This window comes from Antrostomus carolinensis, unplaced genomic scaffold, assembly GCF_000700745.2.
Source record: "Antrostomus carolinensis isolate BGI_N321 unplaced genomic scaffold, ASM70074v2 scaffold14288, whole genome shotgun sequence".
NCBI classification, from domain to species: domain Eukaryota; kingdom Metazoa; phylum Chordata; class Aves; order Caprimulgiformes; family Caprimulgidae; genus Antrostomus; species Antrostomus carolinensis.
The window spans coordinates 10,315-37,728 of NW_010333792.1; the positions used below are offsets into that span (position 1 = coordinate 10,315).

The window sequence follows — 27,414 nt, forward strand, 5'->3', positions numbered from 1 at the left end:
CCTTGCCCATGAGGGTGTATCTGTGGAAGAAGGTGTTCTATTAGAATTGATATTAGTAGAAGGAAGGCCCTTGGGTTTCTCATATGAAAGGATATGATGGGCTTAAGAGGCTTTCTGTGAATAGATTAAATAATGATTTAACTTTAAAAAAAAAAATCAAATTGTAAAACTTGTATGAAAGTCAAAATGTACAACAATCTATAGTAATAATTTAGATAGATTAGAGAGGTGATACACTGGTACATTCCATTCAGATTTAATGAATTGAAAAGAATGAAGTAAAAAAAAAAATTAAGCCTGAAAGTGGAGGGAGGGAGGATGGAACATCTGTAATTTTGGAGAGTAATTCAAGCTTTTCAAATACTCAGATGCAGTTAGTAGTCTGGAATGTGCTTCAGACAGATGATACAGATTATTTAGTATAGATTTACCTCTCTTCACTCAGGGTAGTCTTTCAACGCTATTGTTTGCGGCCTTGTTCCCACAAATGTACTCAGGTACTTCATGCCTCACTTTAGATCATGCAATACGGCTACTGTCATGCCATTAGGTGTTGCTGTGGTGGGCTGCAACACCGTCCTTCATTCTCATGGCCATTTTTGAGCTGAAAAAACCCAACCGAAAACTGACTTAAGGATGCCATGTGGAGCCCCAGAAAGGTCTGAACCAAACATTTTTTAGTAGCCATATGGTTAATCCTCTTCTAAGGACAGTAGCTGTAAGCAAAGTGGACATGAGCTTGTCAGCTAGAGGTTATGATTCTTTCTGTGTTGTAATCCACAGTGCCTATGTAAACTCTTTGTAGATAAAGGGGCAATTGAGGAACTTGCTTATACGCTCTCCATTAATTAGGTTAAACAACAGGGCAATGAACAGCTTCCTTTTCTTCAACAATAAAAAGTGCCTTAAGAACATTTTTTTTATTTGCTAAATAGTTTTTATCTACATACTGATAATACTTTAGACAAACAGTTTTATAATCCTAATTTTACAACTTAATGTAAATTTAAGCTAAAAGGAAAAATAATTATAAACAGCCAAAATGTGTTTTCCTACTATAATTTATACATTTATGAGAGCATACTTCAACAACAGCTGAACTATGTTATTCTGATTCACAGAAAGAAATACAAAATCTGATGTGAATATATTTTATATTGAAAGTCAACAGGAGATCTACTTCTTAAATTAACTTAGGACAGTAGTAGAACCTTTGTTGAAACACTTTGTGATGGTTTTCGAATCTGAGTTCTTGTCTGCAAACAGCATTACTTAATTGGATATTAACTTTTCTTTGACTTTTATTGACTATCGTGTTCTCATCATAGACCAATAATAACCTAGGATAACTTACCTAAAATATGCTTTCACCAACATGGTTTTGAGTACTTCAGCAGTTACTCATGATGTAATGGGAGCAAGGCAGAGCCTGGAATCTCTTTCTGACAGCCCCGCATGACACAGACAGTTTGGTGGTCCTCAAGTGATCAGATTACAGTAATTTGGCCACTGGGAAAAATACAGTGACAGCTGAGGAAATATTTGCTGAAGAGCCAGTAGCAATTGGAGAAGCAGTGGAGATATTGATAGGTTTGATCATGTTTATATTAGAGGAAAAGAAGAAGAAGTTATGCAGCAGAAGAATGGAAACAGTACTACACCATGGTTTGGTTGGCCAGTCTTGGGTTAGATATCCAGGAACTTGACTCTTGATCTGAATAGAGCTCTTGGTTTGCAGACTTACTAAACCATACTTATTCTGTGAGCTTTAGCAGGTTACAGTGTCCTTCTTCTGTGTGGTTTTTAATTTTACCTGTAACATCTCCTAGGGAATACGCTCAGTCGCTAAAGATGGGTAATAAGAAGAGGATTTTATTGCTTGGATCTGGCTATGTTTCTGGCCCTGTGCTTGAATATCTCACTAGAGATTCCAACATTGACATCACAGTTGGTATGTAAGATTTCACTTGTCTTCCATTGAAAAATTGTGTCTTATTTAAACCTGCTAGCATGACAGAACCTTTCTCATAAGTAATAAATTGATCTGTCTCTCAGAACAGATAAAGAAAATCTTTATGCACAGCAGAAGAGCATTTTGGAGCTTTCTGAACATTTTAAGTTTGTATAATTTATTTGAAAATGGCATAGACACATGCAAAGTTTATTGTTTGCATGTGTAACCTACAGGGAAATTAGAAATATTTTTCCTTCTAACCTGCTTTTTGGGCTTGGGGTTTGTTTTGTAGCTAGTTAGTCACTTTTGTTAGTGGTTGGCTGTGTTTTCAGCCTCACACAACAAGAAGATGAAATCGTTTTTGTAGACATCTGTTTGAGTGGAGCCTCTGCTATTGTAACCAGTACTGTGGTGGTATGCCTTCAGATCCTGACCTTCCTATCAGCCCCACATGCCTGCTTGTTTATTCTTCTGTTTTGGTTTTATTCGTAGCATATTTCACGCTGGGCATCTCAAAAACACCTTTCTAAATGTTGACTTTATCCTGAATCTGTGATTTTGGACTTAAAACCCAGGCTGCATTGCCTGAATAATATTTTGCTGGGAGGTGGTTTCCTTTATAACTTAGCATTGTATTTATGTTGATTTTTGTTGTTGCTTTAGTTTGTTTTTTTCCCCCTCATGCTACTTTCATACTCGGCTGTTTTTGCTACCCTTTGGGTGATAACCATTATACTTTTAAGCACTGGAAAAAGGTTTACTAGGAAGAAGAGGGGAACTCTTAAGGAAGCTGTACTATTGTTATTAGCACTGCCTGATGTGGTGAACAGGGCAGGATTACAGCAATGTACAGTTTCCATCCCCTCATCCGTACAGAAGCTGCATCTAGTCCCTGCAATACAGTAACCGTAAGGGAAACCAGGTGAACTGGGAGATTTTTTTTGCCCAGCACTATGCAAACACAGCAGGTGCCTCTTATTTGGGTAGCTTAAAAACATGCAGTTTCTACAGCATGCACAAAAAAAAGCTCAGAAGGAAGAAGTTGCTTGTTTAATATTTGACAGCAGGCAGGTAGATGAAGAAAGCATGAAAAGCACATCACAGTGCCACATTTGGTTCCCTACTGTTAGGCTACACCACTTTAAACCTTCATGTAATCAACTTTTTTTTTTGTTTGAATTTGTAGATGAATTTGTAGATGGCTTTGCCTAGCTCTTTTCTCTCAGCACAAGTTGATCACTAGGGTACACAGAATCACCCTGTGGCAATGTTTATTTCCCATTGACTTTGGAAAGGCCATAAGGAAATAAGGCCCTAAGTTAGAGGTACAGATGCTTTTAAATCTCCGTAAGCCTGTGCCCTACCTGCTGCCTTCATTGCCCATTCCTTTCTCCTGGCTGTGTTCCCATTGCTGTCCTTGTGCTGGCAGCAAGGTGACCCAGGACAGGATTCAGCCAGATGTGGCAAATACTGGTTGCTTTAGCCTGGATCTCTCAGTTCTGCTTTTCTTATAATGAGAAATGCCGATGGTGGTAGGAGCAAGATCATAGGAAGGAACAAGTGGAGGCAGGCAGAGACTGGGTTTCTCCCTTTTAGTGATAACATTAGCTTATGCAGGATTGGTAGGACTATGCCATAGGTAAATATTGAAACTAGTCAGATTGAATCTGGGCCTTTTAGTCATACTTGGCGTAAGCAAAACTTAATGTTATCTTTGTTATGTTAAAAATGGTGAATGATGTGAATTGTTTTTGTTTTAAGCTATTAAGCTGTTCTTGGCTATAAACACGAATTCTGTTAAAATGTACTGAAACAGAGTTTTGGAAGATTTATTTTTTAAACAGATTTATCTATAAGTGTATGGCTATGTGGAATAAGGGGTGGGGAAAGCTTTTCTGGGCATGTGTTTGTTTACTAAATCTGTTAGCTGTGTTGAACCTGCATGTTCATCAAGACCTTAAAACTAGTTAAGGTTTTTCTGTCTCACTTAAATCAAACAGCCTTAAAAAATAAAACAAATTTTCCTCTTTGGACTTTTTCCCCTCCTGGACTTCTAGTCAGCTTCTTGCTTTTCAGTGAAATAGTCTTGACATTTGCAGAAATAGCTACTACCATAAAAACCTGATTGAATACTTTAGCTCTGCATTTATTTGGCCAGGTTAGAGAAGTAACCGTTTTTAAAACCAGAAGAAATTGTGTAGTGGATAGTGACCTAAAATACTTTAGGCCTCAAGATGAATTGTCACACTAATTGAAAGTGGTTGATTTTCCACAGGTTGATGCTAATCCAAAACCAGTTTACTTTTGAAACACATTGGGCATGCAATTTTTCCATTGCAATCTTCCCTCAAGAGTCAGTGCAACACAATATTTCATTAAATTGGGAAACACCAGGCATGCCTTTTCTGTATTTCTATGTGAAAGTCAAAGCAAGAACAGAACTTCTGCCTATTTCAATGCTATTTGATTATTCTGTTTCATATGAGGTTGTAAGCCTGCAAGGAAAGGCACTTTCTGGGGTAGGCAATTATTGTTTATTTTTTCCCCTACCTTTCTAGTTGTACACTGCTTCCAGCAAATTGATGAGCTCATGAATGCCAATGGTATTTAATACATATAGGACCATGATGTGAGTGTCTGTTGTTCTAGTTTTCTCCTACACCTTGTTCTGCCAAACAGACTACTGGATGACTCATTTAAGTAAGCAAGAGTAGACTCAAGGTATAATGTCACTCCAAATCAAAGCATGAAGATCAAGTCTATTGTGTGATTGTCCACCAAATAAATAAGGAAAAGAAAAATTGCTGCTTGGTTTCATAGTGTTGTATGTGGGATGTCATTGGGTTTCTACTTGTTACTCCTACTTTAGTTCTCTTTCTCTCCTTTTAAAAGTTTTTCATTTGTCTGATCCTCTTGACTCCCTACCCCTAACAGTTTTCCATTAATACTCTGTCTCCAGAAAAAAACAAAACAAAACTGGTCTACCTGAATGGGCTAGTGGTACTTTTGACTGGGCATAGCAGAGCTGTTGTTATATTTTTCTGCTGGTCATCTTTATTTTAGTTTTCCCAGACCTTACTTGGTAGGATTATTGTTTTAGTTCAGATGAGCCACCTTCTCCTATATTTACAGAAGTGTTTACTACAGCTCTTGCCGCTTTCTTCCGATCTTTCTTTAAAATTTTTCTCAAGCCTGAACAAACATATCCAAGCACTCCTCTTGTGTGACTGTTATTTGCATTCTTCACCCTCAAGCACTTTCTTTGGTTGATCTCCTTCTAGATCCAAGATAACAATACATTTCTAAAAATTCCAAAAGAATCTGCTTTTATCCTTTCATCAGTGGTTTGGTCACTTGTTCTCTGAAAACTTTGTAATGTCTTTTTCAGTATGTTTTGACACTTACCAAAGAGTGGCAGGTGTTCATCTGAGATGTCAAAGACTGAACCTCCAGTATGTATGTTTTTTAAAACCTAGAATGTATCTTGCCACAAGTTTTTATGAGGGATCAGAGTTAAAGACATGGGAGTATGCTTTTGGGGTGGATCACAACCCTGTTGGGTTTTTGTAACTAGTTAATGACACTTTTGTGACACATTTCTGCATAAGAGTTGCGTTTAATCAGCAGACTTTTTCACCTCCCTCTAAAAAACACGTGGGTGTGAGTGTGTGCTTCTTTTTGGTTAGTTTATCTGTTTTCCCACCATGAGGATGCTCAGTTACCTGGCAAATATAGACAGTGCTGCTGTAGAAAGCCATGCCAGGAGGACAGGTGCACATGATGCAAGCGAGCCGGTGGGTTCTGGGGTGTCCTGCTGCACAAAGATAGGTTTAACAGTCCTTTATTTCATGTTCGAGACCAACTTCTTCATAGAGTGGAAAAGAAGGGAGGTGACTTCTAGTTTTGCATAAATAATTTGCATTGACCTAGTGTGCTGATAAGAAAACTGCAGTTAAAACTTTTGTTAACTTTAAGTACACCCACAAAGCTGCTAATTGGATGCAAGTCTGTTCTTGTTACACAATTTAGCAGTGAGTGGTTCTTTACTTCTGAGAGTGAGTATTTGTAGATTCTTGTTCTTTAGTGACAGCTGCTATGGCTTGACACTGGTGATTGATAATAAAATTGACTGCTTTAGGGGAAGTAAGGTGCTTTATGCCTGATTTCTCTTCAACTGTCAGTGAAAGAAAACCACGCAACTGTTTTGGGAAGAAGATGTGTGGAGAGCACAATTATACATGGGAGTGTTTTGGACTTAATCTTCATCTTTAGGTAACAGTTGTGTTTTACTTTTAAAACAGCATCTGTGATGAAAGAACAACTTGAACAACTGACGAAAAAATACAGCAACATTACTTCCGTTCATATGGATGTAATCAAGCATGAGGAAAAGCTGTCTTCTTTGGTGAAGAGACATGACCTTGTGATCAGGTCAGAATTCTGTGTCAAACATGATAGGCTCGGCCCTGAGTTATACTGCTTCTTTCTCCTACTTCACTGACCTAAATCAACATGGTAACTTTTTTTTAAATGCCCAAGAACTGGAGTTATATTTGTGTGTGTAAATAGCTGTAATTGGACACTGCCTTTACACATAGTGGGGTATCAGGACTTTCAAAGGGGCTTTGACTGCAGCATGTCTAGAGGTGTTCACCAGTTACACAGACAGCCTTCTTAGTGTGAAGGGCCGTTTGTATCTACCAGCATATGTATTCCTGGGATCAAATTTGCATGTTTGCAAGAGGAGGCAAAATTTTGACACCTTGATAATTTCTCTTGAATATCCCATTAAGAAAGATCTCTTTCCAGGTTTTGAAACAGGGGAGGAAATTACTTCATAGTCCTTGCCATTTTGTCCTTTTTGCCACGAATGTCATGAGTGTTGTTTCCTTTCCATGTAGACCATGCTTTTCACAAAGTACTTCAGCAAGACCATTGTATTGCAAGCTTTCTCAAGGATGGTTTTACAGTTTTACATCTTCTAAACCTCCAGTATGCCTGTTTAGAAGGTGGCCTTGAAAAGAGGTCAGTGGTTTGTTTTTTACAGAGAAGTGTGACAAAAGACGCTGTCTAAAGAACAACTTCCCTATTGTCCTGCGCCCTGTTCTGAGTGCATACAACAATGCTCTTCTGATAGGGTAGCATTTAACTTATGTAGGTATGAAACTGCTCAGGGGAAGGCAGGTGTGACTGTAGCATTTACTTGAGCTCTTTTGTGGGCATACAAAAACATTTGTGAGTGTCTTTCCAGTGACAGCATAAGTAACTGGTTGGATTTTGATGTTGCATAATTCTCCTTCATTTGTAGTTTGCTGCCTTATTCAGCACATCCTTTGGTTGCTAAGAAATGTATTGACAACAAAGTGAACCTGGTAACAGCCAGCTACTTAACACCAGCTATGAAAGAACTCCAGGAGAGGTAGGTATGAGACTAGCATCCCCCTGCTGTTGCTTCCTTTTTAATGTAGTATCTGAATATTTTGCAGTCCATTACACCTGCAACACTTACTGTGAATTAGTTTTCTGCATTCTTTCTAATTCTCTTTCTATGGTGGAGGACTAAATACCTTTCCCCACAGCTGCATGTGGAGGTCGTGGCTCAGTGGAGAAATGAGTGCATACCCCAATCTGGTCAGACTAGTACTCGAAACACTGGAACATACTTTTCTGCATGCCCCATCTTATTCCATGTTAATATGCCGCCTTCTCTACCCTCAAACCTGTTAGGATGTTTGAGTTGGGCTGATATTCAAGCTGAGCAAGTGGGCTGTCCTGCTCTACCAGTGACAACAAGCTTGTTTGTCATCCTTCACATTCCCCTAATTAAAACTCATTCGTGGCTTGTTGTATCTATGGTCATACCCTTCTTCATGCCACCTTCTTTTGGACAGGCCCACTGTATTAGACTCAGCTTGATGACAGTTCTGACTATTCTGATGTTTTTGTTGTCCAACTTATTATTATGATTGAAATTTGTTTTGGGCATGGAGCTTCATCTAGGTGCTCCTCTCAGTCACAGCACTAGAAACTGAAGTGAATTCAAGTGAGTGAGATGAGGATTGTGCATGCTGTGTCTCTACAAAAGATAAAAGAGAGAAATCTAGACAGGTAGAGGACCAGTGTTGCAGACAATAAGGGAGATTTAGGGGCCTCTTCTCCCCTTCTTGCTGTGATGCCAAGAGGTCATATCACACTCTCCTAAAAAAAAAAAAAAAAAGTGATTTTGAAAATAAAATAAATCACCTCAGTTTGTGGTGATAAGTGAGCTCCTCTGGGAGTGTAGCAACTGTTAGAAAAAGAAAAACCACATGCTTGTAATTTGGGAAAACAGGCCTTTCAATCTCTCTCCCGCAGGAGCTGTTTAGGGCAATTATGACTAGCTCTGTGCTGTCCTCTGCCTTACTGCCTCCCTCCTTTATAGCACTGTCCAGGAGAATGTGGGATATGGAGTAGCTGGTAGGAATTTCCATCAGCCCCTAGATGTGCAGCAAAGAAAGAGAAACCAAGGCTACAGTGATTCCTATACAATTGTCACTGTCCAGGTTTTAACATCTGCTTCTGATTTTTTCCACAAGCTGCAGACAGAGCCCAGAATTTACGGCATTGGGGAAAGTTTGTTGAATTGTTGAATTCAAGACAGATTTCTTGAATTAAAGGCCACTTAATAGTGAATATTCTGACAGCTCTGAATTTCTGTTATTTTTAGTGTAGAAGCTGCTGGTATTACAGTTATCAGCGAAATGGGTTTGGATCCTGGTCTTGACCATATGTTGGCAATGGAATGTATTGACAAGGCAAAAGAAGTTGGTGCTACGGTAAGGTTGGTAGATAGTGCATAGTTCTGCCAAAATTTTATTAGTAAAACTGTTCCTGTATCATCACCCAGTTTTTGGGCGTGTCACTGACATGCAATGGACTCTGGACACCTTACTTTTTCTGATGTGTGGAATTTGGTGCTGGCTAATCCAATTGGCCATGAGCTAAGATGGCTTTGCCCCACTGTATTTTTTGGTTTCCTCTCCTTTATGGACAGTGCCTGCAGTGTGACAGCTTGACACAGTTGCTCAGTGAAATTCTTTTGGTTTCCTCTGTCCACTGTAGATCTGATTTGGCCCATTTGGGGGGATAACGTCAACAGGAAGTGTAAGAAATAATGGGGATTCTGCAGGGTAGCTCTGTTCTGTTTGCATCCTGGTTTGTCTTCTTTTCATTGTTTCTTTCCTGTGGATAAATCTGACAGGTTGTATCCTACACTTCATTCTGCGGTGGCCTACCGGCTCCAGAGCACTCTGACAATCCTCTGAGATACAAGTTCAGCTGGAGCCCACAAGGAGTGTTGCTGAATACAGTTCAGTCTGCTACGTATTTAAAAAATGGAGAGGTGAAGTAATCCTAACATTTCCATTTAAAGCCAGACAGAGAAGGTGGAATTGAGCTAAGGAGGGAATCGGGGTTTGTAAGGTGCTGTGTTTACTTTCAAGCCAGTGACAATCAGCTGCCTAAGCAAGTTACATACATCATTTAATCCTGTGTTTGGAGTGTGATGGTGCCTGGCTGCTGCCAGCTTAATTCTTACTTACTATGTGGAAACTGATTACAAAGGAGCGTGTTCTAATGACCAAAGCACTGGGTTAAGGTTGATGTTCTGGGTTCAGCTTCCATCCCTGTTGTGTATTGCTTTGGACACTTAATTGCCCTGTCTTTGGCTCTGTGAAACAAAGGTGAGAGTGCACCCTTCTACTTGCTTTTCTGTCTAGTCATGTTTGTAAACCAAACAGCTTCATTCTGTACTTGCACAGTGTGTCTTTTTCTTTTGGTGTGACCTGTCATACCAATAACACACTGAGTGGGTTTTGTGAATATGTACAGTGCTTTCTGATGTGTTTTACAGAAGCTCTGTTTTGCTGTTTGTGCAGGAGTTGTCAGAGTAGACTCAACTTAGCAAATGTCACTGCATCTGTTCTATGGAAAGATCATAACTGATTTGTGCAAAGCTATAGCAAGCCATTACCACATTTCTGCTTTCCAGTCCTATCTGTTTGATCACTCCCACTTGTTCAGAGTAGTTACTGAGCAGGGGCTCTTCAAATGTCAAGGACACTGCCTTGTATAACCACCGTAAAGTTTAGCTAATTATCTAAACTTTTTGGTCTGCAAAACTGAGAAATCTTTTGAGATGTTTTATAATGACATTTTGGTGCTCTAGTGTTCTTATTGCAGTAAGAAAGGAAAAATTCAGGGATGGTACATTGGATCATTATTTAAAAAGCAACAACACAGAAGTTTCAGATGAAAGGGACTCTTGGAGAATGTGAAAATGTTTCTTATTTAATTCTGACCTGATTCACCAATTGCTAGGAAAAATTAGATCATGCATATGAATGATTCATTATGAGAGCACTATACGAGCTTGTCAGTAAATTGTGCAATTTTTCCTCCTTGACACTAAATCCTTAGCTGTCTTTGGTTGTTGTGCAGGATTCTTGCCAGACAAACACAGTAAGATCTTTCAGCTTTGCTGCAGACTTCATTGCTTTAGTCTTTCTTCTAAAAGGAAACCTTGCCTCTTTGCTCAGAAGTCACAAAATGAATTTGTATTGATGCTGCATAGCAGATCTGTGCATCAGCTGCTTGAAGCAAGCAGGGTTCAAGGCTTTGCTTGGGAGTGATAATAGAACTTAGTCAACCTTATTTTGGTTTTGTTCAATGATGTGTTCTCTCTGTGCTTTCTTAGCTGCAAGTAAAGATAATGCGTGGGCAGCGATTTTATAGCAGGGTGATATACCCTGATTTATTTTAATCTTAAAAAAAAAAAAAAGAAGGAAAACTCCATCCTTCTCTCTGGATTTACCTTTTCCTTTCCCGTAAATAAAAGAGAAAAAAAAAATGACCAAAAAGCAGGGAGCCTATGGGCAGAATCTCCCTTCACACAGGTGTAGTTTGGGGAGGTGCTCCAGAATTACACTAATGTAAGTGAAATGAGAACTTGCCACCTTAACGTAAGTGCAGCAGGAACTGACAGTGTGTGTGTGAGAAGAATGTGGCTTGTTTTAGCCCTTTCATTAGTAATGGCTGACCTAGTGCATGCTCCTCCATCACAGGATATGCTTAAATGGCTTGTGCAACTGCTTTAGTTAGTTTGGGCCTTTGTTTGCACCAGAAACACTATGCATATTGTTCCTATTTGAGCACACTTCATTTTTTCTGTTGTAAAATAAATTCAATAGCACTGCACTGAAATAATATTGCTGTTCTTTCACAAAATTTAGATTGTCAATATTCCAGCGGGAGGAGCGTTACTTGATTCTGTTACTCCAATGGATTTTTTCCCAGGATTAAATCTCGAAGGTTTTCCTAACAGAGACAGTACAAAATATGCTGAGCCATATGGTATTCAGACAGCTCACACTTTGTTGAGAGGCACCTTAAGATACAAAGTAAGTTCTTGTTGCTGTTATTATTAATTATTGTTTTCCTCAAGAGGTGAATGTTGCAATTTCAAGAAAACTATGTTTTTAAAAGTCAGTCTTTTATAGCTCTGTACTTGCTATTTATGAGCTCTCCACTATCACAACTGAGAGATAATTGAAAGCACTTTTCTCAATTTTTTTTAAATGTAGCTTTACTTGCTTTATTTAACAGGTGTTTGTTGCAAACCAGAAAAATAGTTTTACTTGTTTTAAGCAGCTGGTCAGTTAGTTTGCATAGTCTGTATCTGTGGGTTGTTTTTTTTTTTTTCTCTGGCTCTGTATTTGGTGTTAGATCAATGGAAGATTTTTTTTTTTTTTTTTAAAGAAGACAGGTTTGTGTGATGTGTGTTACTGTTATGTATTTTTAAGACTTGATCTATTCTCTTCAAGTTGATAGAAATTTGAACTTAGTTTGTTGCTTATATTCCTATGAAAAACATACTGTAAAAATCTTACAGGAAATTATTATTATTTTCTATCAAACTGCGAAAGTTTTTCATTAAGTAACTGGAAATCTTGAATTTGAGCAGCTTTAACATTTTGGTCAGTTAAGTAAAATGTTGAGAGATAAATATTTTTTCCTTATAACTGATAGACTTTTCATTTGTTAGGTGCACAAGGTGCAATCAAAACACAGTATTTTTTCTTTCAGCTTTCTTTTTTTTTAGTTATTTTGTTGGTCAATATACATTAAGAAGGAATAAACCTAAAAAAAAAAAAGCTTTTATGGATGTCATGATATGTATATTGAGTTAAGGTTTAAATTATTGTTGTCTTGGCCATGGCTCAAGGAATGATGCATATGTCTTTTCCCTCTTAATTCCTCTGTTGCAGTACAACATGATTTTTTGTTTGTTTTTGAGAGGGAAGGAGGTTTGCTTAGCAAAAGAAGATGGAAGGCCAGTGTGGGGGAGTAAGGGTTACAAATTGCAATAGCTCTCTTTCTGTCAGTCTAGATACTATCTCTTGTTCAGAAGCTAAAAATATGTGGAAGTCATCTATCTCATCATGAAGTCTTAATATGACAGTATCTACTCTTCCATTTGGTGCTGAGTAAAATTTTCTTCTTTTGTATAAGTGTTAGCAGAAGGAAAAGCATAAATGTCGGGGTGACATGAAGAGTTGTTATCAGTGTGCTGCAAGAATGATGTTTCTGTGGTTACTGCTGTTTTCTTAACCCCCAAAGCAGGTCTGTCAGTTCAGGTTGGGGTGATGTTGGTAAGGTTGCGTGGAAGAGCTTGCCATACCTCTACCTGCATGGTACCTACATGCCAGGACATAGTGCTGAGCAAGGCAGAAGTTGGCCATTAGCACGTGCTGCTGTGTTGCAGAGCAGAAAGAAATCCATTCAGTGTGGAGGAGAACATCTCGGAGTGCCTTTTACAGATTAAATTTAGATAGCTAATGGAGTCAATCTAAAAAGAGGCATCACAGAAGGATCTCACTTCAAGGCCGTCTGAGCTGATAAACTAGTGGAGGTGGTTCTTAATTGTAATTAGCCCTCTTTTAGTTTGCTTTATTTCCACCATTCTGCTTGGTTACAGTGTTTCTAGTCACTCGCATGTGTTTTCAAATATCCAGCAGCTGTCTGGGAGTGTTAACAGGATACAAACAAAAATGAGCAGAAACCAGTTGAGACTTCCTTTATCATGCAGCCTATTGCAGCCTTTGCAGTTCCTTTTAAATACCATTCCACTGCTGTCCTGGTTGTGTCTTTGATATTCCTGAAGGAAAGACACAAACACACAGGATTCTTATCTCTAAAATCAGTTTATCTAATGTCCATGCAATCACACTGGTGTAAAACTGGGAGGAGCTGAGTTCAGCGTTGGGCTGTCTGCATTCAGTAGTTTTGTTTACGGGCCAGCTGGCTGGTACAACCCTCTCTGTAGTGACGTGCTGGAGTTTGAACTAGTGCTGGCTGGTTTAGCCCTCTGATCTCATGAACCAGTGCTACTTGCCATGTAAGTACTGATGACAGAATAGTAAGAAGTCATGAAAAAGAGTATTGAAAAAATAGGGGGAGAGGTGGAGAGGGGCTGGGGAAGGCACCACTCTGTAGCAGTAACCCCGTTGGCATCGTGTTACTGTGGCTGTCTTCCCATGGGAATAACGCTTAACACTGCCATGGTTGTGCCCACCACTGCATTCAAACCAAGGGGATATACACATTTTCAAGTGATTATTATTTTTAACCATGTTATTATTTTATTTCAGGGATACTCTAAAACTATGGGAGGCTTTATAAAACTAGGATTAATTAACCCAGATCCTTATCCTTTGCTAAACTCAACCACGCCACCTCTAACCTGGGTGAGTTACTGTGATTACTCTGCCTTCTTTCCTCTGTTTTATTAATGTCTTTCTTATTGCTAGGCTTGGGTGTGCTTAGCAATGGGAATCTTGTATTGCATCCTGGTTTTCTCTCATTTTTTTGTTCCTGGAAATTAGAAAGATTTTCTTCAGCAGGAATGTAATACATTGCTGGAAGAGATTCCCCAGAGAGACTCTCAAGTCTCCGACGCTGGAGGCTTTCAGGACTCAGCTAGGCAAAGCCATGGCTGACTTGAGTGCTGGTGATACTCCTGTTTCAAGCAGGACATTGGGCTAGATGACCCTCAGAGGTCCCATACAGTATTTTTATGCATTGTCTTAAATTTTCAGTTAATTAGGATCCAGCCCTCAGTACTGTGAGCTTACAGTGTCCATATTGGTAATGGCCCATCATCTGCAATGTAAAAGTATTTTTTAGGGCATCAAGAAGTAAGATATCATGCCTAAATGAGTATATTAAAATCTTTTTTTCTCTTAAAATTCTGTACAAGCATTTTTTTTTGTGTGTCTTCTGTTATCTTGCTTTTCTGTCTTTCTTACTGATGCCTCACTTCATCTTAATTTCAGACAAGGTATGACTCTTATGATGTGCTGCTATTACATTTGACAGTCAAAGTTTTGGTTGTCTCTGTGGGCAAAGCAGGGAGTTTCAGATTTCAATATGGTGTAAAGAGAACTGAATTTACAAACAGCTTACTACTTGTCAGGTCTGTCTGTCTGTCCTGTGAGAATTTTTTTTTCCATTTTGCAAATGCCTGAAAGAGTGACTTTGTTTATTATTCAGATGAACAAAATTCAGATCTGTCCCCTGTTTCCTTCCTTGTGCTTTTATCAGCATTAATCTGGAAAAAGACATGAGGCTTATGCTGTGTGATGATCTGAGGAGAGCACAGTGTTTTTCTGATGATGCCCTTATTTCAAGTTAAGAATATCTCGAGTGTTCTCAAAAGCAAAAAACCACAAGGTGGAGAGGCCCAGTCTTGCTTCCCTCTGACTAACATACAGCACTGCCCATCTTCCAAAACTCGAGTTTTAGGCCTGCCATGTGGCCTGCCAGTGTGTCCATTTCAGTGACTCTCCATAGAATCATAGAACGGTTTGGGTTGGAAGGACCCTTAAAGATCATCTAGTCCCAACCCCCCTGCCATCAGCAGGGACACCTTCCACTAGACCAGGTTGCTCAAAGCCTCATCCAGCCTGGCCTTAAACACTTCCAGGGAGGGGGCATCCACAGCTTCTCTGGACAACCTGTTCCAGTGTCTGACAATCCTCACAGTGAAGAACTTCTTCCTAATATCTAATCTAAACCTACCCTCTTTCAGCTTAAAGCCATTTCCCCTCGTTTTTTCATTAACTGCCCTTGTCAAAAGTCCCTCCCCAGCTTTCTTGTAGGTCCCCTTCAGGTACTGGAAGGCCGCTATAAGATCTCCCCGGAGTCTTCTCTTCTCCAGGCTGAACAGCCCCAACTCTTTCAGCCTGTCCTCATTAAAGAGATGCTCCAGCCCTCTCATTATCCTTGTGGCCCTCCTCTGGACTCAATCCAGAAGGTCCATGTCTTTCTTCTGCTGAGGACTGCAGAGCTGGGCACAGTACACAGGTCTCACAAGAGTGGAGTGGAGGAATCCACCAGCATCATAAATTGGCTAGGAATTACTTTTTTTTTGAGATTATTCTCACTTTTTGTGATTAAAAATCTCAAACTATTTCACTTTCCCTGTACACAAAACCTGTCTTCTGAGAAGTCCTGGATATTAACTGAACTTAGTGGAGCAGTGGGTTCTCAAAACCTTGAGTGAAAATGAGTGGAAACAGATGTCAGGTTGCCAGCAACGTTTTTTCTTTTCTTTTCTTTTAATACAGAAAGAGCTTATGAGCAAACTGCTTGGAATTAAGCCACCTGCTGAGTACCATGTTCTTAAAGAAGCTGTATTTAGCAAACTGGAAAAAGACAAAAGTCAGCTGGAGGCAGTAGAATGGTAAAATGTTCCAGTGATTTTAAAAGGTTGTTTTTGTTTTTGTTTTTTTTTTAAAAAAAAGGGTTTGCAATTCTACCCAAGATGATCCGTGTTGAGACTGTTAAAACTGGTTTACTGGAAATTCCAAAACTGAGGCTAAGCTGTTGACAGACAATGATATAAGTCTGTTTCATTTCTTCTGCCAGGCTTGGTTTATTGGGAGATGAACCAGTTCCAGCAGCAGATTCCATTGTGGGGGCTCTTGCAAAGCACATGGAGATGAAGCTGCCCTTTGGTATGTGAGAAATTCTTCTTGTTCATGGCTTTAAGTGGAACAAGTCAATATCTCTTATCAGCTTTAATTGGATTAGTTTGTTCACCTTTATTAATAAACCTTCCTGTTAGGTTTTTTAATGTCTTGTGATATTCTCCACTCCCCCAATTTATCCTTTTCTTTCCCTGTTACATTTTTAATATTCTGTCCTCCTTAATAGTTCCTATCTTAAGTCACTTCCCTGATATACCTGCTGTGTATGCACAGTGCCTCGCTCTCAGGAACATCATCTTGGTATGACTGAAATACAAGTAATGAACAGTTTGTGTGCTTTTCTCTTAGGCACTGGGGAGAGGGATATGATTGTTATGAGAAATGAAATAGGTCTCAGACATCCTTCTGGTCATTTGGAAGACAAATTTATCGATCTGGTTGTCTATGGTGATAACAAAGGATATTCTGCAATGGCTAAAACAGTAGGATACCCCACAGCTATTGCTGCTAAGATGGTTCTAGATGGTAAGTAAGTGGCTGTTCAGACTTTAGTAACAGTATTTCAACCCTCTGTATCTTTCTGCCTGTAGAAAGCAGATGTATAGTGTTTCTGAAGTGTATATATGTATATTTCTAAACTTAACAAACTTTTCCTCTCTGCTTTATAGGAATTTTCAATCTGCATGTTTGGATGTTTCAGTGACAACTCTTTATTTACTACTTAATCTATAGAGATTTTTAGTCGTTTAATCTTAACTGTTTCGCTGGTGTAGAGGTGACCTTTAGCACAGTACATTACAACTGATTATGCCACAGTGAAGCAGGCTAACATATACCTGTGCTGAACAAACTAACAACTTCCACTACTGCTTCCTGGGTTGAAGATGAGGCTTGTGGGATAATACCTGATCATGTTTGGTATATATAAACAGGCAGACTCTGCCTAGTCAAAGGAAATAGTGTGATTCCCCCTTGCTTGCTCTTAATCTTTAGAAATTAATTCTTCTCCTGGCTAACTGAAATGAGTAAAAACTGTGGGGTTGGTCTTTTTTGTTGTTGCTGTTTTAAAAAAACCCAACAACCCAGACTTTTGGAGTTTAGATGCTTTCGCCTAACCAGTTTCACAGCTCTATGAATGAAATTCAAGCTGTGTATGCTACTATGTGTTTCAAACTTTTTTTCTTTTTCTTTGATATAGTGCTGATACTGTGTGAGTATGTAATGCTAGGGTTGATAAATCTGCGTATATGTACATGTAAAAAAATATAAAAATGAAAATTTATATAATTGCAAACTGATATTTGCATTTGTGGTAGGTTGACCTTGGCTGGCTGCCAGATGCCCACTCAGCTGCTCTCTCACTCCTCCTCCTCAACAGGACAAGGGGACAAAACAAGATGAAAAAGCTCATGAAAAAGTTGAGATAAAGACAGGGGTATCACTTACCAGTTACTGTCATGGGCAAAACAGACTCAACTTGCAGAAAAATTAATGTAATTTATTGCCAATTAAAATAGGTTTGGATAGTGTGAAAAAAGACAAATTACCAAAGCCTTGCTGAGTACACCCAGTACTTCACACTTTTTTCCCCTACCTTTATTTTAGGTGAAATAGATGCCAAAGGCATGGTTATACCATTGACGAAGAACGTTTACGGACCAATACTTGAACGTGTTCGGGCAGAAGGCATTGTGTACAGTACTCACAGTGTTATCAAACAGTAACTGGAAGCAGTGGATTGAATCGGGTTTTGGCTTTGTTTGATCCCACCCCACCTTTAAGAATCTCAATTTGGACCAGCTAAAGGCAGCACCTGCTGTATAAATCCAGTCACCTGGATTCCATAAATCCAGTCACCTGACTTTGGTGTAGAAACTGTAGATACCCAGATGCATGAATTGTCATATTTTCCTCTCAAAACTGTTACGTTTTCATGTACATGTTTCAGCATCAGTCAGATCTTACCTTATATTTTTCCTAAATTATCTTGGGAGGGTTTTTGGTTTTTATTTTTGATTAAGAGAGTTTATCTTCCAAGTGTTTAGGGTTATTATGGAGACAAATTGAAGTTGAAAGAAAAAATCTGTTAGTGGATTTTTTCATGGTGGAAAAGTCTGGTTAATGAATTCCATTGATTAAGTTTGATAGTTCATATGGTAAAAATAATTTATCCGAATAACAGAGATGAAAGTGATACTTAACTTTTAAGTGTTGTTGTCCCTTTCCCTTTAACAGTATTTGTGAATATTTTCACAATAACAATATGCAAGAAATAGTTTAGAAATTCTGTACTACTAGCAAGTAAGATCCTGTTAAATCTTGAAAATGTTCAGTTGTTAAATATTTGAAGCCTACATCTTGATTTTTTAAAATCCTGTAGGAATGTAAAAAATTAATTGGAGGAGGGAGGAAGTTTAAAGCAAGCCTCCCTCCATATTCTTTCCCATTACAGAGTGGAAGCTGGTTGCAATATGTTGAAATAGCTGCTGTTACTTGTTGCCTTGTGCTGCAAGAGAGCACACTAGTGCTCTGCAGCTGGGAAGGGCATTCTGAAATACAACACAGATAATGTGCTTAGAAGCTGCCCCAAATGGCACGTTTACTCTTTCCACTTACACTCTGTTCCTTGTCCAGGTTAAGTAGTACCATTTCAAAGGGAATAGACTATGTAGTACAAGCAGCTTTGAAATGCAGTAGGCTTAGAGGTTTAAATCACAACTTTTTGAGTTAGCTCCTGTCCTTTTGCTACAAAGCTTTTGAAGCTTTCATTTGGGAGCCTATCGGTACTACTCAGCACAGCGCCACTTCAGACTGATGAGAGTTTGCCAGTGTGCCAGCTCTTTGATGCCAAGTGCTGTGCTGCACAGACATGCCAGCCCAGCCTAGCAGCAGCGTAAGCCACATCAGCCCAGAAATGAACTTTAGCCTGAGTGCAGCTTCTCTCTGACAAGACAGCAGTTGCCTCCTTCCATTTCAGGGCTGCTTCTGGGGCTTTTGCTCAGGGATTTCTACACCACCTTGCAATGCAGGCATGGCTTAGATTTCACCAGTTAGGTCTGTGAGGCGTAATGCTGTGAGCAGATGTCATTTGCACTGGTACCTGTGCAACTACCTGGAGCTCCTGTTTTATAAAACTCAATACTGATGCTGAAAGCTGCCTGCTTTCAACTTAGCTCACAAGTGCACTTTGCTGATAAACGCACAGCCTTTTACCTCCTGAGAAGCACAGTCCTATTGTCATGGTTCCAAGGGCCTGGAATTCCAGGTGTTGCTCTGCCCAGTAGGAAAAGCAGCCATAACAATAGCTGAAATTTTGATCTCCAAGTCTTGCTACTCAGGATTTGGATTTTCTTTGTGTAGATGTAATGAAGTAGCAACTACAACAAAGAGGAGAGTGAAAGGAGCCAAATGGATAAAGAATGAAGGGCAGAGTATTACTGTCAAAGAGGGCTTTTTATACTGAACCACTGAATGCTTTTGTACTGTCAAATTTGGATTCTGTTACAGTGCCATGCATGTCCTGAGTATCGAATGAAATCCTGGCTTCACTAAGTTGCTTCACATCCCACTGACCTTTACAGGCTGTTGTTGGTCTGTTGTGTGGCTGGTACGTGCAGCTTGGGTAAGGATGGAACCTACAACCAAGGGTTAAAATTAGACTTGTATCTGCTCATCCCTTCCAGTCCAGTGCTTGGTGGACCAGAATTTCACTCAAGAATTCTCTGTTGCCTCCTTTACAAATACACAACCATGGAGTTGTGACTCTATATATGCATGCACCTTGTGCCTAGGAAATGCAGTATGCAAAGAAAATTTGAATTTTTTACAAGCATGGAATCTCTTTAGAGCACTAAAAGAATGAGCACTACAGAGTGTTTTCTTCAAGAAACTATTTTTGAAACATTTTGTATCAGAATATAATTGTTTCTCAGTGCAATGCTGCTTTTTGTTTTCTAAATTTAGACTTCTGTGAATTTATTGCTCAGCTTTTTGTATGAAGATTAGACTTCTAAGTTCTCTTTGCTATTATTGGAATCATAATTGTACCTTATACAAAGATTGCTTGAAAAATAAATCTGAAATCCTATGTTTTGTTGTCATGTCATCTTAACAGTCTAATGAGATGTATATGAATGGGATTGTTTTTTTCTAAAAAACCCAAAAAATTTGGTTTTTTACATAGATGGTTATATTGAAAGGGTGTCTACACATGGACTTCTCTATGTAGGTGAAATACCTTTCCATACTTCTTGCTAGACTCACAAGACAAGACTCTTTCAAAGATTGTTTAAGCATCCACATCTAACGCTCATCTATGTATACATATATATATATATGCATCTGTATCTAGACATCTTCTTCAACTGTAATCTTAAGAGAGGCAATTTTTTTAGCACGTTTTCTTTGAGCACAAGGACAACTACTTAAGTTGAAAGCTACAGAACGGTAGATGTATAACATCTCCCTGTGCCCCAAAGAAATGAAAACTTGGTGTCTCGCTGCCGATCTCAGCTTGAGTGCCTTGCTCAGCTGAATATGTGGTTTGGTTTCTGCTATCACTGCCTGGGCTGAAAGGCTCTTAAGCTGTTTGTTCACATCAGGCTGCCAGGAACAGATTGTTTGTCACTATGTCTCTCTTATTTTTTCATTTTGGAGTTTATTCTAGTGCTAGCTCTCCATAACAGATAAGATCCCAGTTTCTTTCTGAGATGGAGGTGCTCGAGCCTCATTACATTCGGACTGCCTTCCTTGCCTCAGTGTTTCACACTCTCTCAGGCCTGGATATTCCTACAGACAAGAAGTGCATCCCTTTCAGGGACTGGAGCACAAAAGTGTGGCTGCCAGACAAAAGATGTAAGCTTATAGCACAATAACTATTTAAGGGGGGAAAATCTGGGGTACAGTGGTTGTGATTAGGCTGGAAAACTAACAAGAGGAGGGGGAGAAAAAAGCTCTGAGTGTCCAGCAGAATTAAGGCAAATCAGACCATCTCAAATACGCTCTGACTAAATTACAGTCTACAGGTTGCGACTTCCCTGAAATAAGGAAATTGATTCTGTATGCCAGAAGGGGCTTTTTTCCCCCCTCACTTTTTTTGTCTCTGAAAGGAAAAAATGCAATTTGGAAACCGAGGGGAATCAGAGGTAACATGGCCAAGTGTCCTGAGAGAGACTTCTCTTCCCTCTTGTCCCTTTGCAAGTCCCTAATCCACGAAAGCACAAATCTGTGAAACAGAAATGGATATTCAGCCCTTTGCCTTGCTGCAGGGAAACAGTGAAAAATCAAGGCTGTAACCTAGGACACCTCAGACTTACGGTAGTAGTTGGGTCTCTCTGTTTTTAACCCCAACAAGACAATATTGCTCCTTTCCTCCCCAGCCCTGCGTTGCTCATGCTTCAGAACGATTAGAGAGAGAAACAAGTTTAACTTTGCTAGACTCATCTTGAAGTAATCATTTACCAATGAAAACTTCAACCCATCTGAAATTCTGCATCATTTTAGGAGGTCATGATGAACTGTGCCAGGTAAAGCATTGTGATAAAACACTGCTAACTAGCTTAGTCAACTGATTTCCAAAGTCTGTATCAAGGTCTTTAACTAGTACGCTGTTGTACTGATAGCTATGAGTTTGTATGACTTCTATTCACCATTTATGGCCAACTTTTGCAAAGCTTTTCCACAGGTATTAAATCTCAACACCACAATCACTAAAAAGTTGGTGATGTTAGTAAATTACTTAAGTTTTCTTGTTTTTTAGCTCTCTGCTAATGTATGATTTCTTAGGAGGAAGCTCACTAATCAAGTTTTCCTTGGCACACATGACTTACAGCTTTGTAAAAAAAAGCAGAAAAAAAAAAATCTTAAACTGATGTTTATTAATATTGTACTTCTTGCAAGAGATACATAACATCTTTTCCACACTTGACCCAGTTTGAAAAGGCAGGCTACATGTTTTTTGAGTCTGTAGCTTGGATTACAAGAAAAAAATTAATTAGAATATGGCCTTTGTCTGAGAAAGGAACTGACACGCATTTATTAAAATCTGTAATCCATCATGGTTGAAGATTATAGAAGATTTTTTTTTATGATTCTTATTTTTTTCTAGATCAGAACCAGTATGTGTGAGTAAAGAGATTATCCTAAGCACTTATGTTTTAAATAACTTGTCAGCATGCTAAGATGATGAATGTGATTACAAACATCTCTGGAAGAAATCTTGAACAACAGCTGATTCCTTGGATTATAATTTTAAAATGTCTGCAAAACATTTAGGTTGAAAGGAGCAGTTATATCAAGATGGGATTTTAGAAAGGAGGATTCCTTTTTTACTTTTGGTCCATAGAGACTAGAAAAACATAGTAAAATTAATTGGCCTGAAAAAGACTTTCTATATATAGCTATATGAAACTGTAAACACATTAATAGAAGATAACAAAATAAAAAGCATGAAGTTATGTGAACCTACAAGCCACTTTTCCTAAAGGACAGGGTGAGAAGTAGCACATGAGCATTATAGTTTCTCTTGTGTGCCAACGTGGTGAAGTGCAGAAGTATAAGCTAAGAAGTTTATGGAATATGGTTTGCAAATGGCCATAACATCACAATTAACCTCTCTCATATGAGCACCCATGGAGATTAAAAAAGGAAAAACTGGTTCTATATTTTTAGAATGAGAAGGGGGGAAATACATAATATAGCCGACCTTGTTAGCCTAGATGTGGAAATGGAGGGTGTTGGTAAACCTGAGTGCTTTAGAGGAGGTGGTAAGGAACCCGTAGGCCACCTGGAAAAAGATGATGCTCCCTTCCTCAAAGAGAAACCATGACACACCTTTGTGTACACCAACTTTGTGCCTAAAAGCTGTGAAGAATGTGTAACTCAATGGTTACAAAAATTTGTATCCTTTGGGACAACAAGCCCGTTCTGTATATTTGTAACTCTTGACACCTACAAAATAACAAAAAAACCCCCCCAAAAAATCATCTAGATCCTATTCTTCAGATGCATTTAACTTGGCTGGGGATACATTATAAGTTTGCTTGCACGTAGAAGTTGTATCTCAGTCCTCTTCTTCCTGGGCTTCAGAATTAGCAAATATGCAGGTATGTCAAGGACCACAGGAATAAAAAAAAGTGTAAAACATGAATAAAGATGTCTTGGCTCAGAAAAGTAGGTTCCCTCACTTCTGAATTATTCAATCAACTAGTTACAGCTGTGAACTAAAGAGGTGAATATTAGTACCTGCAGGCACACAGCTGGCACCCCTGGCCTGAGGTTGAGCTACCTGCACAGATCCTGAGAAACTGCTGGGGAGGAGAGGGGAGACTGCTGATGAGAGCACGAGTGAGAAGCTGATGGGTGTTTGGAAAAGTGCCATGAAGTCTGGCCACATTTCACAGGTGTTTCATGGGGAGCTGTGTGAAGGAAGGCCAAACTCTGGTGGAGACCTTTTGGAAAGAAAAGCTTGCAGGGCCAGAAGTACCAAGGTAACGGTGTTGCTAATACCATGTATGGCTGAGATGATCTAAGTGTCAGCATCAGAGGTTTCACATGTGAGTATGGCTGTAACAAAACTGAGGCCCGTGAAAAAGGGTAATTAGGTTGTTTAGCTGCAAAGAGATAGAGACACCAGGGTGGAGAAGCGGAGGGATCAAGGTGGATAGGAAAAGAATAAGCAGGGGAAAATGGAGAGAAGAGGGGTAAAAGGGTGTGTGTAAGCAGGCTGCTGGGCAGTACCCTTGCCTGTTCGTGCCCTGTGCCTGATCACTGACCTCTGTCCTGCCGCCTTTTTAAATCTTCTTCCTATTTTTCATGTAATTAATCCTCTGTGTGTGTGTGTGTGTCTCCCTGTGTGGAACATGTACCCTGCTTGGTCCCTGGCCAGACCTGCAAAGGGGTCTTGGGCTGAGACAGGCAAATTGTCCTACATTTGGCTCTGATGGACCCCTGGGGCTCCAAGCCCAATGGATTCAGCTACTCCATAACCCCTAGGACTGCACTGCTGTGGTTATAAAGAGAAGTGGTCAAGTGTCAAAGAGAATTCAAGTGCATTAACATGTTAACACAGTTTTACAAGACAAACTATACATTAGAGCATTTTTATTGTTTTCTCTATATGATTTTATTTTTTAAACAAAGAAGATAAGAGTAGGAAAAAGTCTGCTTTCCTGCTAGCTGTTCTATCATTCTGTGCCATTCTGTCTCCTGGTCTAGCATCTTCATGCTCATTTCGTGTATCAACAGTATGAGGATTTTTTTAACATTTCCATTGTTTAGATTCCTCTAAACCTAAATCTGTTTTGGCTCTGTTGCAACTCTACTTATCCTCAACCCCACACTGCTGAAGGGGGCCTAGGTCCATCTGCTCACACACTGAGATCTCTCACACAGCCTTGCCTCAGGACATCAGTCAACTAAAATCTCCAAGTCCACATCAGATTTGTCTTCTCCCATCCTTATTTTTCATTGACATTACTGTCCCTCAGTTACTGCAGCATTCTGCTTCAGAACTGTTCTGCTCTCAATATTTCTACGTAGCAACTGAATGTACCAAAGTGAGAACAGTTACTCTCATGGCTTGTGTTAGTTTTAAACAAAGACCTATTCTTCTCCAGGCTCCTCCACCCTGCTCAGTGCTGCAACCTTCAGTACAACCAGTATCATTTCTTGCCAGTTCAGAAGGTTACAGAAAATGGTTTGAGTGGCCAAGATTAAATATTTAGCTTTTGTTCTTGCAGAGATTACTCTATTGCTTCCCAGAGTTTGGCTTTAGCTTTGCCAAAGGAGGAAGCAAAGAGCTCAGTAGATGAATGAATGATCTGAAGCAAAGCCAGCATGGAAAAGTCTTTTGAGGGGACAATTGAGGCAATTTGAAGGCCTTGGTCAGCCTGTGGGGGACCAGACCGGGAGATGTGCAAGGAGAGATTAGAACAGGAGCTAATGTGGACACTGTGAGTATGGATGGAAGCGGAGCAGAGATTAAATAACAAAGCATGAAGTTTTCTAAAACTTGCAGTTTCCACAGGAAGAGCAGCCAACTCCAAGTCAGCCTTCCGTCCTTATTCTTGTAAGTAAGAGCTCCCCCATATGACCGTGAAGACTGTTTACTGTATGTGGTAGACTGCTAAGCACAAACTGGAATATTTATATTTATTTTTGCAATGCCATAGGTAAAAACAATTTAACAATGCCAAGTACAGGTGTTATTCTCATAAAAACTTCTCATTTCAAAACAAATTATTTCTATTATTTCCCACAAAAAGTTGAAATCACATGCAGCTATACGAAGGTTAATTGTTTAAGATGCATAATTATATATCAGAAGACTTTGTTAAAATAAAAACCTACTGGACTACATAATTTTAACAAGGCAATTACACAGAACTAGAAAACTGACTCTGTAGTAAAATATAAAAATCTACAATTATAAATATAAATTTGGTCCATGGATCACTACAGAAGTAGCAGTATTTACAATAAGTATCAGATTTCTATTCTAAATATCTAACTGAAGTCTTAAAATGTTGAATGTTATGGAGAACAGTATTTTATTTACATTCTACTATATTAAAAGTTTTATTTCTAGCAAATGTAAATTGTTATAAATACAGCAAATAAATCAAATACTAAACCCATGACATATTTGTAACTGAGAATCCTCTAACATCTATAAATATGATAAGTTAAAAGTAAAGCCAGATAAATCAAAAACTAATACTGAAAAAACATACCACAATTCAATTCTTAGAAACACTGTAAAAGTCAATCAAGTTAGTCCAGACATAACAACATATTACAAGAAATCTTTCAAGAAAAGGCACACATTGTTAATGATAAAAAATCCGCAGTAAAGTCATACATAACAGAAATGACTGCTTGTTTGAGCAACGGTTGGGATCTCATTATATATAGAGTGACTGGACAGATTTTCCCCCCCACAAAGTATAAAACTGAAAATAATAATGGTAAACTCCAGATGTGACCATTGTGATGTAGGTGTGTGTGTGTGTGTTTAATTTTATGAGTTAATTAAACTAAAGATTCTAAACTTTCAGCTGCATTTCCGTCATGTAAAGCTGAGCCGTTACTGTCCATAGAGGCTGAAGGGTTTTCTTCTTGCCTTGTGCTGACAAGGCTGAGAATAGCTTTGTACAGAAACTGGTACTGTTCCTGGAGAGGAAAAGAGGATATAGTCAGTGTGTTGTCTGAAATAATAACACTAGATTTTCTTGTAACACTGTTACTCAATATTAATTAACAGCTGATGTGTCAGTCTGTTAATGTACTGTGCTCCACAATTTATTGTGTTACTTAGCAGCTTTATTAATTTTCTGGCTAGTGGTAAAAATGTACACAATGTAAAGCACAACATTAATGGACACAGTACAGGTAGGGGAGAAAACTGTATTTTAAAAGAAATGTTATGTGCTGAATCGGATCCTTGTTAAAGTCAATTGAAAAGTTCAGATTGACTGAATGGCGTTGGGATCAGGGCTGCTATTTGTCTGCAGGCTTTTTTTTCCCCTTGAATATGTTCTTATTTTCACCCACTGAATTCTATCAGGGCAGATTTGTGTGGTATTTTTTGTTTGGTGGGGCTTTTTGGGGGTTTGTTTTCTATTTGCAGTTACTGTTTATGTTTTTGAAAACCCTGCCAAGTGTAGGAAGAGAGACAAGACTGCACTGCCTCAGGTAACAGTGGATGTTCTGAAAGGGCAGAGGAATATTTTGGGTTCTAGGATGGATATAGGAGGATAAAGAATTTCTGTGATGGAAGGAGTGGGGAACAGTAAAACAGAATAAACAGAATGGGGTTTGGGGTTTGGCCTATTAGGTTGGACTAAAAGATATGGGGTAGAAATGGTAACAATTCTGAAAATCTGCAGTAAGATGATGGGAAACTGGAAATCTGAGATAAAGAGCCCAGGTTTTTGCTGGAGGCTTCTGGGGCAAGAGAAGTGAAGGTCCTGATGGTGCTGCTGAGGTGGGAAGATTTCCCATTTTCACTCCATTGTCTCCCAGGCACCTAAGTCTGCGCTGGCTGGGTAGGGCAAGGGGCGGCCACATCTGTCAATCCTGTGTCACGTCCTATTTTTGCTGTCAAAAATGTGATGATGCTAACCCTAACATTTCACTCTTGAAGTATTCTCCCTATGTTCTCCTCTCTCCTATATACATCCACTGTAGCTCCACCGCGGTCAGACTTGTAGTGGTGTGACCAAAGGGGCAGGGTTTGTATAATTTCTGTGATGAATTTTCACTGACTTAGTAAGTAATTCTTATTTGTTATACTTTTCATGTTTTTTCTTTCTGTAAGCACAGTGACAATGGTGTTGAGTGACCATTCACCAGATCAAGAAAGATCAAAGTCCTTCCTGAAATGGAAAACTAGGGTAACTACTTCAGGGTCTACTTGGAGTACAAATTTATTCC

The 27,414-nt window shown here is 39.1% G+C and overlaps 2 protein-coding genes across 2 annotated transcripts in view; one reads left to right on the forward strand and one right to left on the reverse strand.

Moving 5' to 3' along the window:
* The window catches only part of AASS (aminoadipate-semialdehyde synthase), a 27,490-nt gene extending 9,785 nt beyond the window's left edge, over positions 1–17,705 (forward strand). The window contains exons 13-23 of the mRNA XM_010173992.2: positions 1,830–1,951; positions 6,256–6,385; positions 7,263–7,373; positions 8,661–8,769; positions 9,195–9,335; positions 11,224–11,391; positions 13,642–13,737; positions 15,619–15,734; positions 15,920–16,008; positions 16,330–16,506; positions 17,587–17,705. Of these exons, the coding sequence (XP_010172294.2) occupies positions 1,830–1,951; positions 6,256–6,385; positions 7,263–7,373; positions 8,661–8,769; positions 9,195–9,335; positions 11,224–11,391; positions 13,642–13,737; positions 15,619–15,734; positions 15,920–16,008; positions 16,330–16,506; positions 17,587–17,705 (1,378 nt within the window). The remainder of the gene's footprint in view (positions 1–1,829; positions 1,952–6,255; positions 6,386–7,262; positions 7,374–8,660; positions 8,770–9,194; positions 9,336–11,223; positions 11,392–13,641; positions 13,738–15,618; positions 15,735–15,919; positions 16,009–16,329; positions 16,507–17,586) is intronic.
* A 7,412-nt stretch (positions 17,706–25,117) lies between these two features.
* The window catches only part of PTPRZ1 (protein tyrosine phosphatase receptor type Z1), a 51,493-nt gene continuing 49,196 nt past the window's right edge, over positions 25,118–27,414 (reverse strand). Inside the window, exon 22 of the mRNA XM_010173994.1 lies at positions 25,118–26,151. Coding sequence (XP_010172296.1) covers positions 26,011–26,151 — 141 coding nt within the window. The 3' untranslated portion in view covers positions 25,118–26,010. The remainder of the gene's footprint in view (positions 26,152–27,414) is intronic.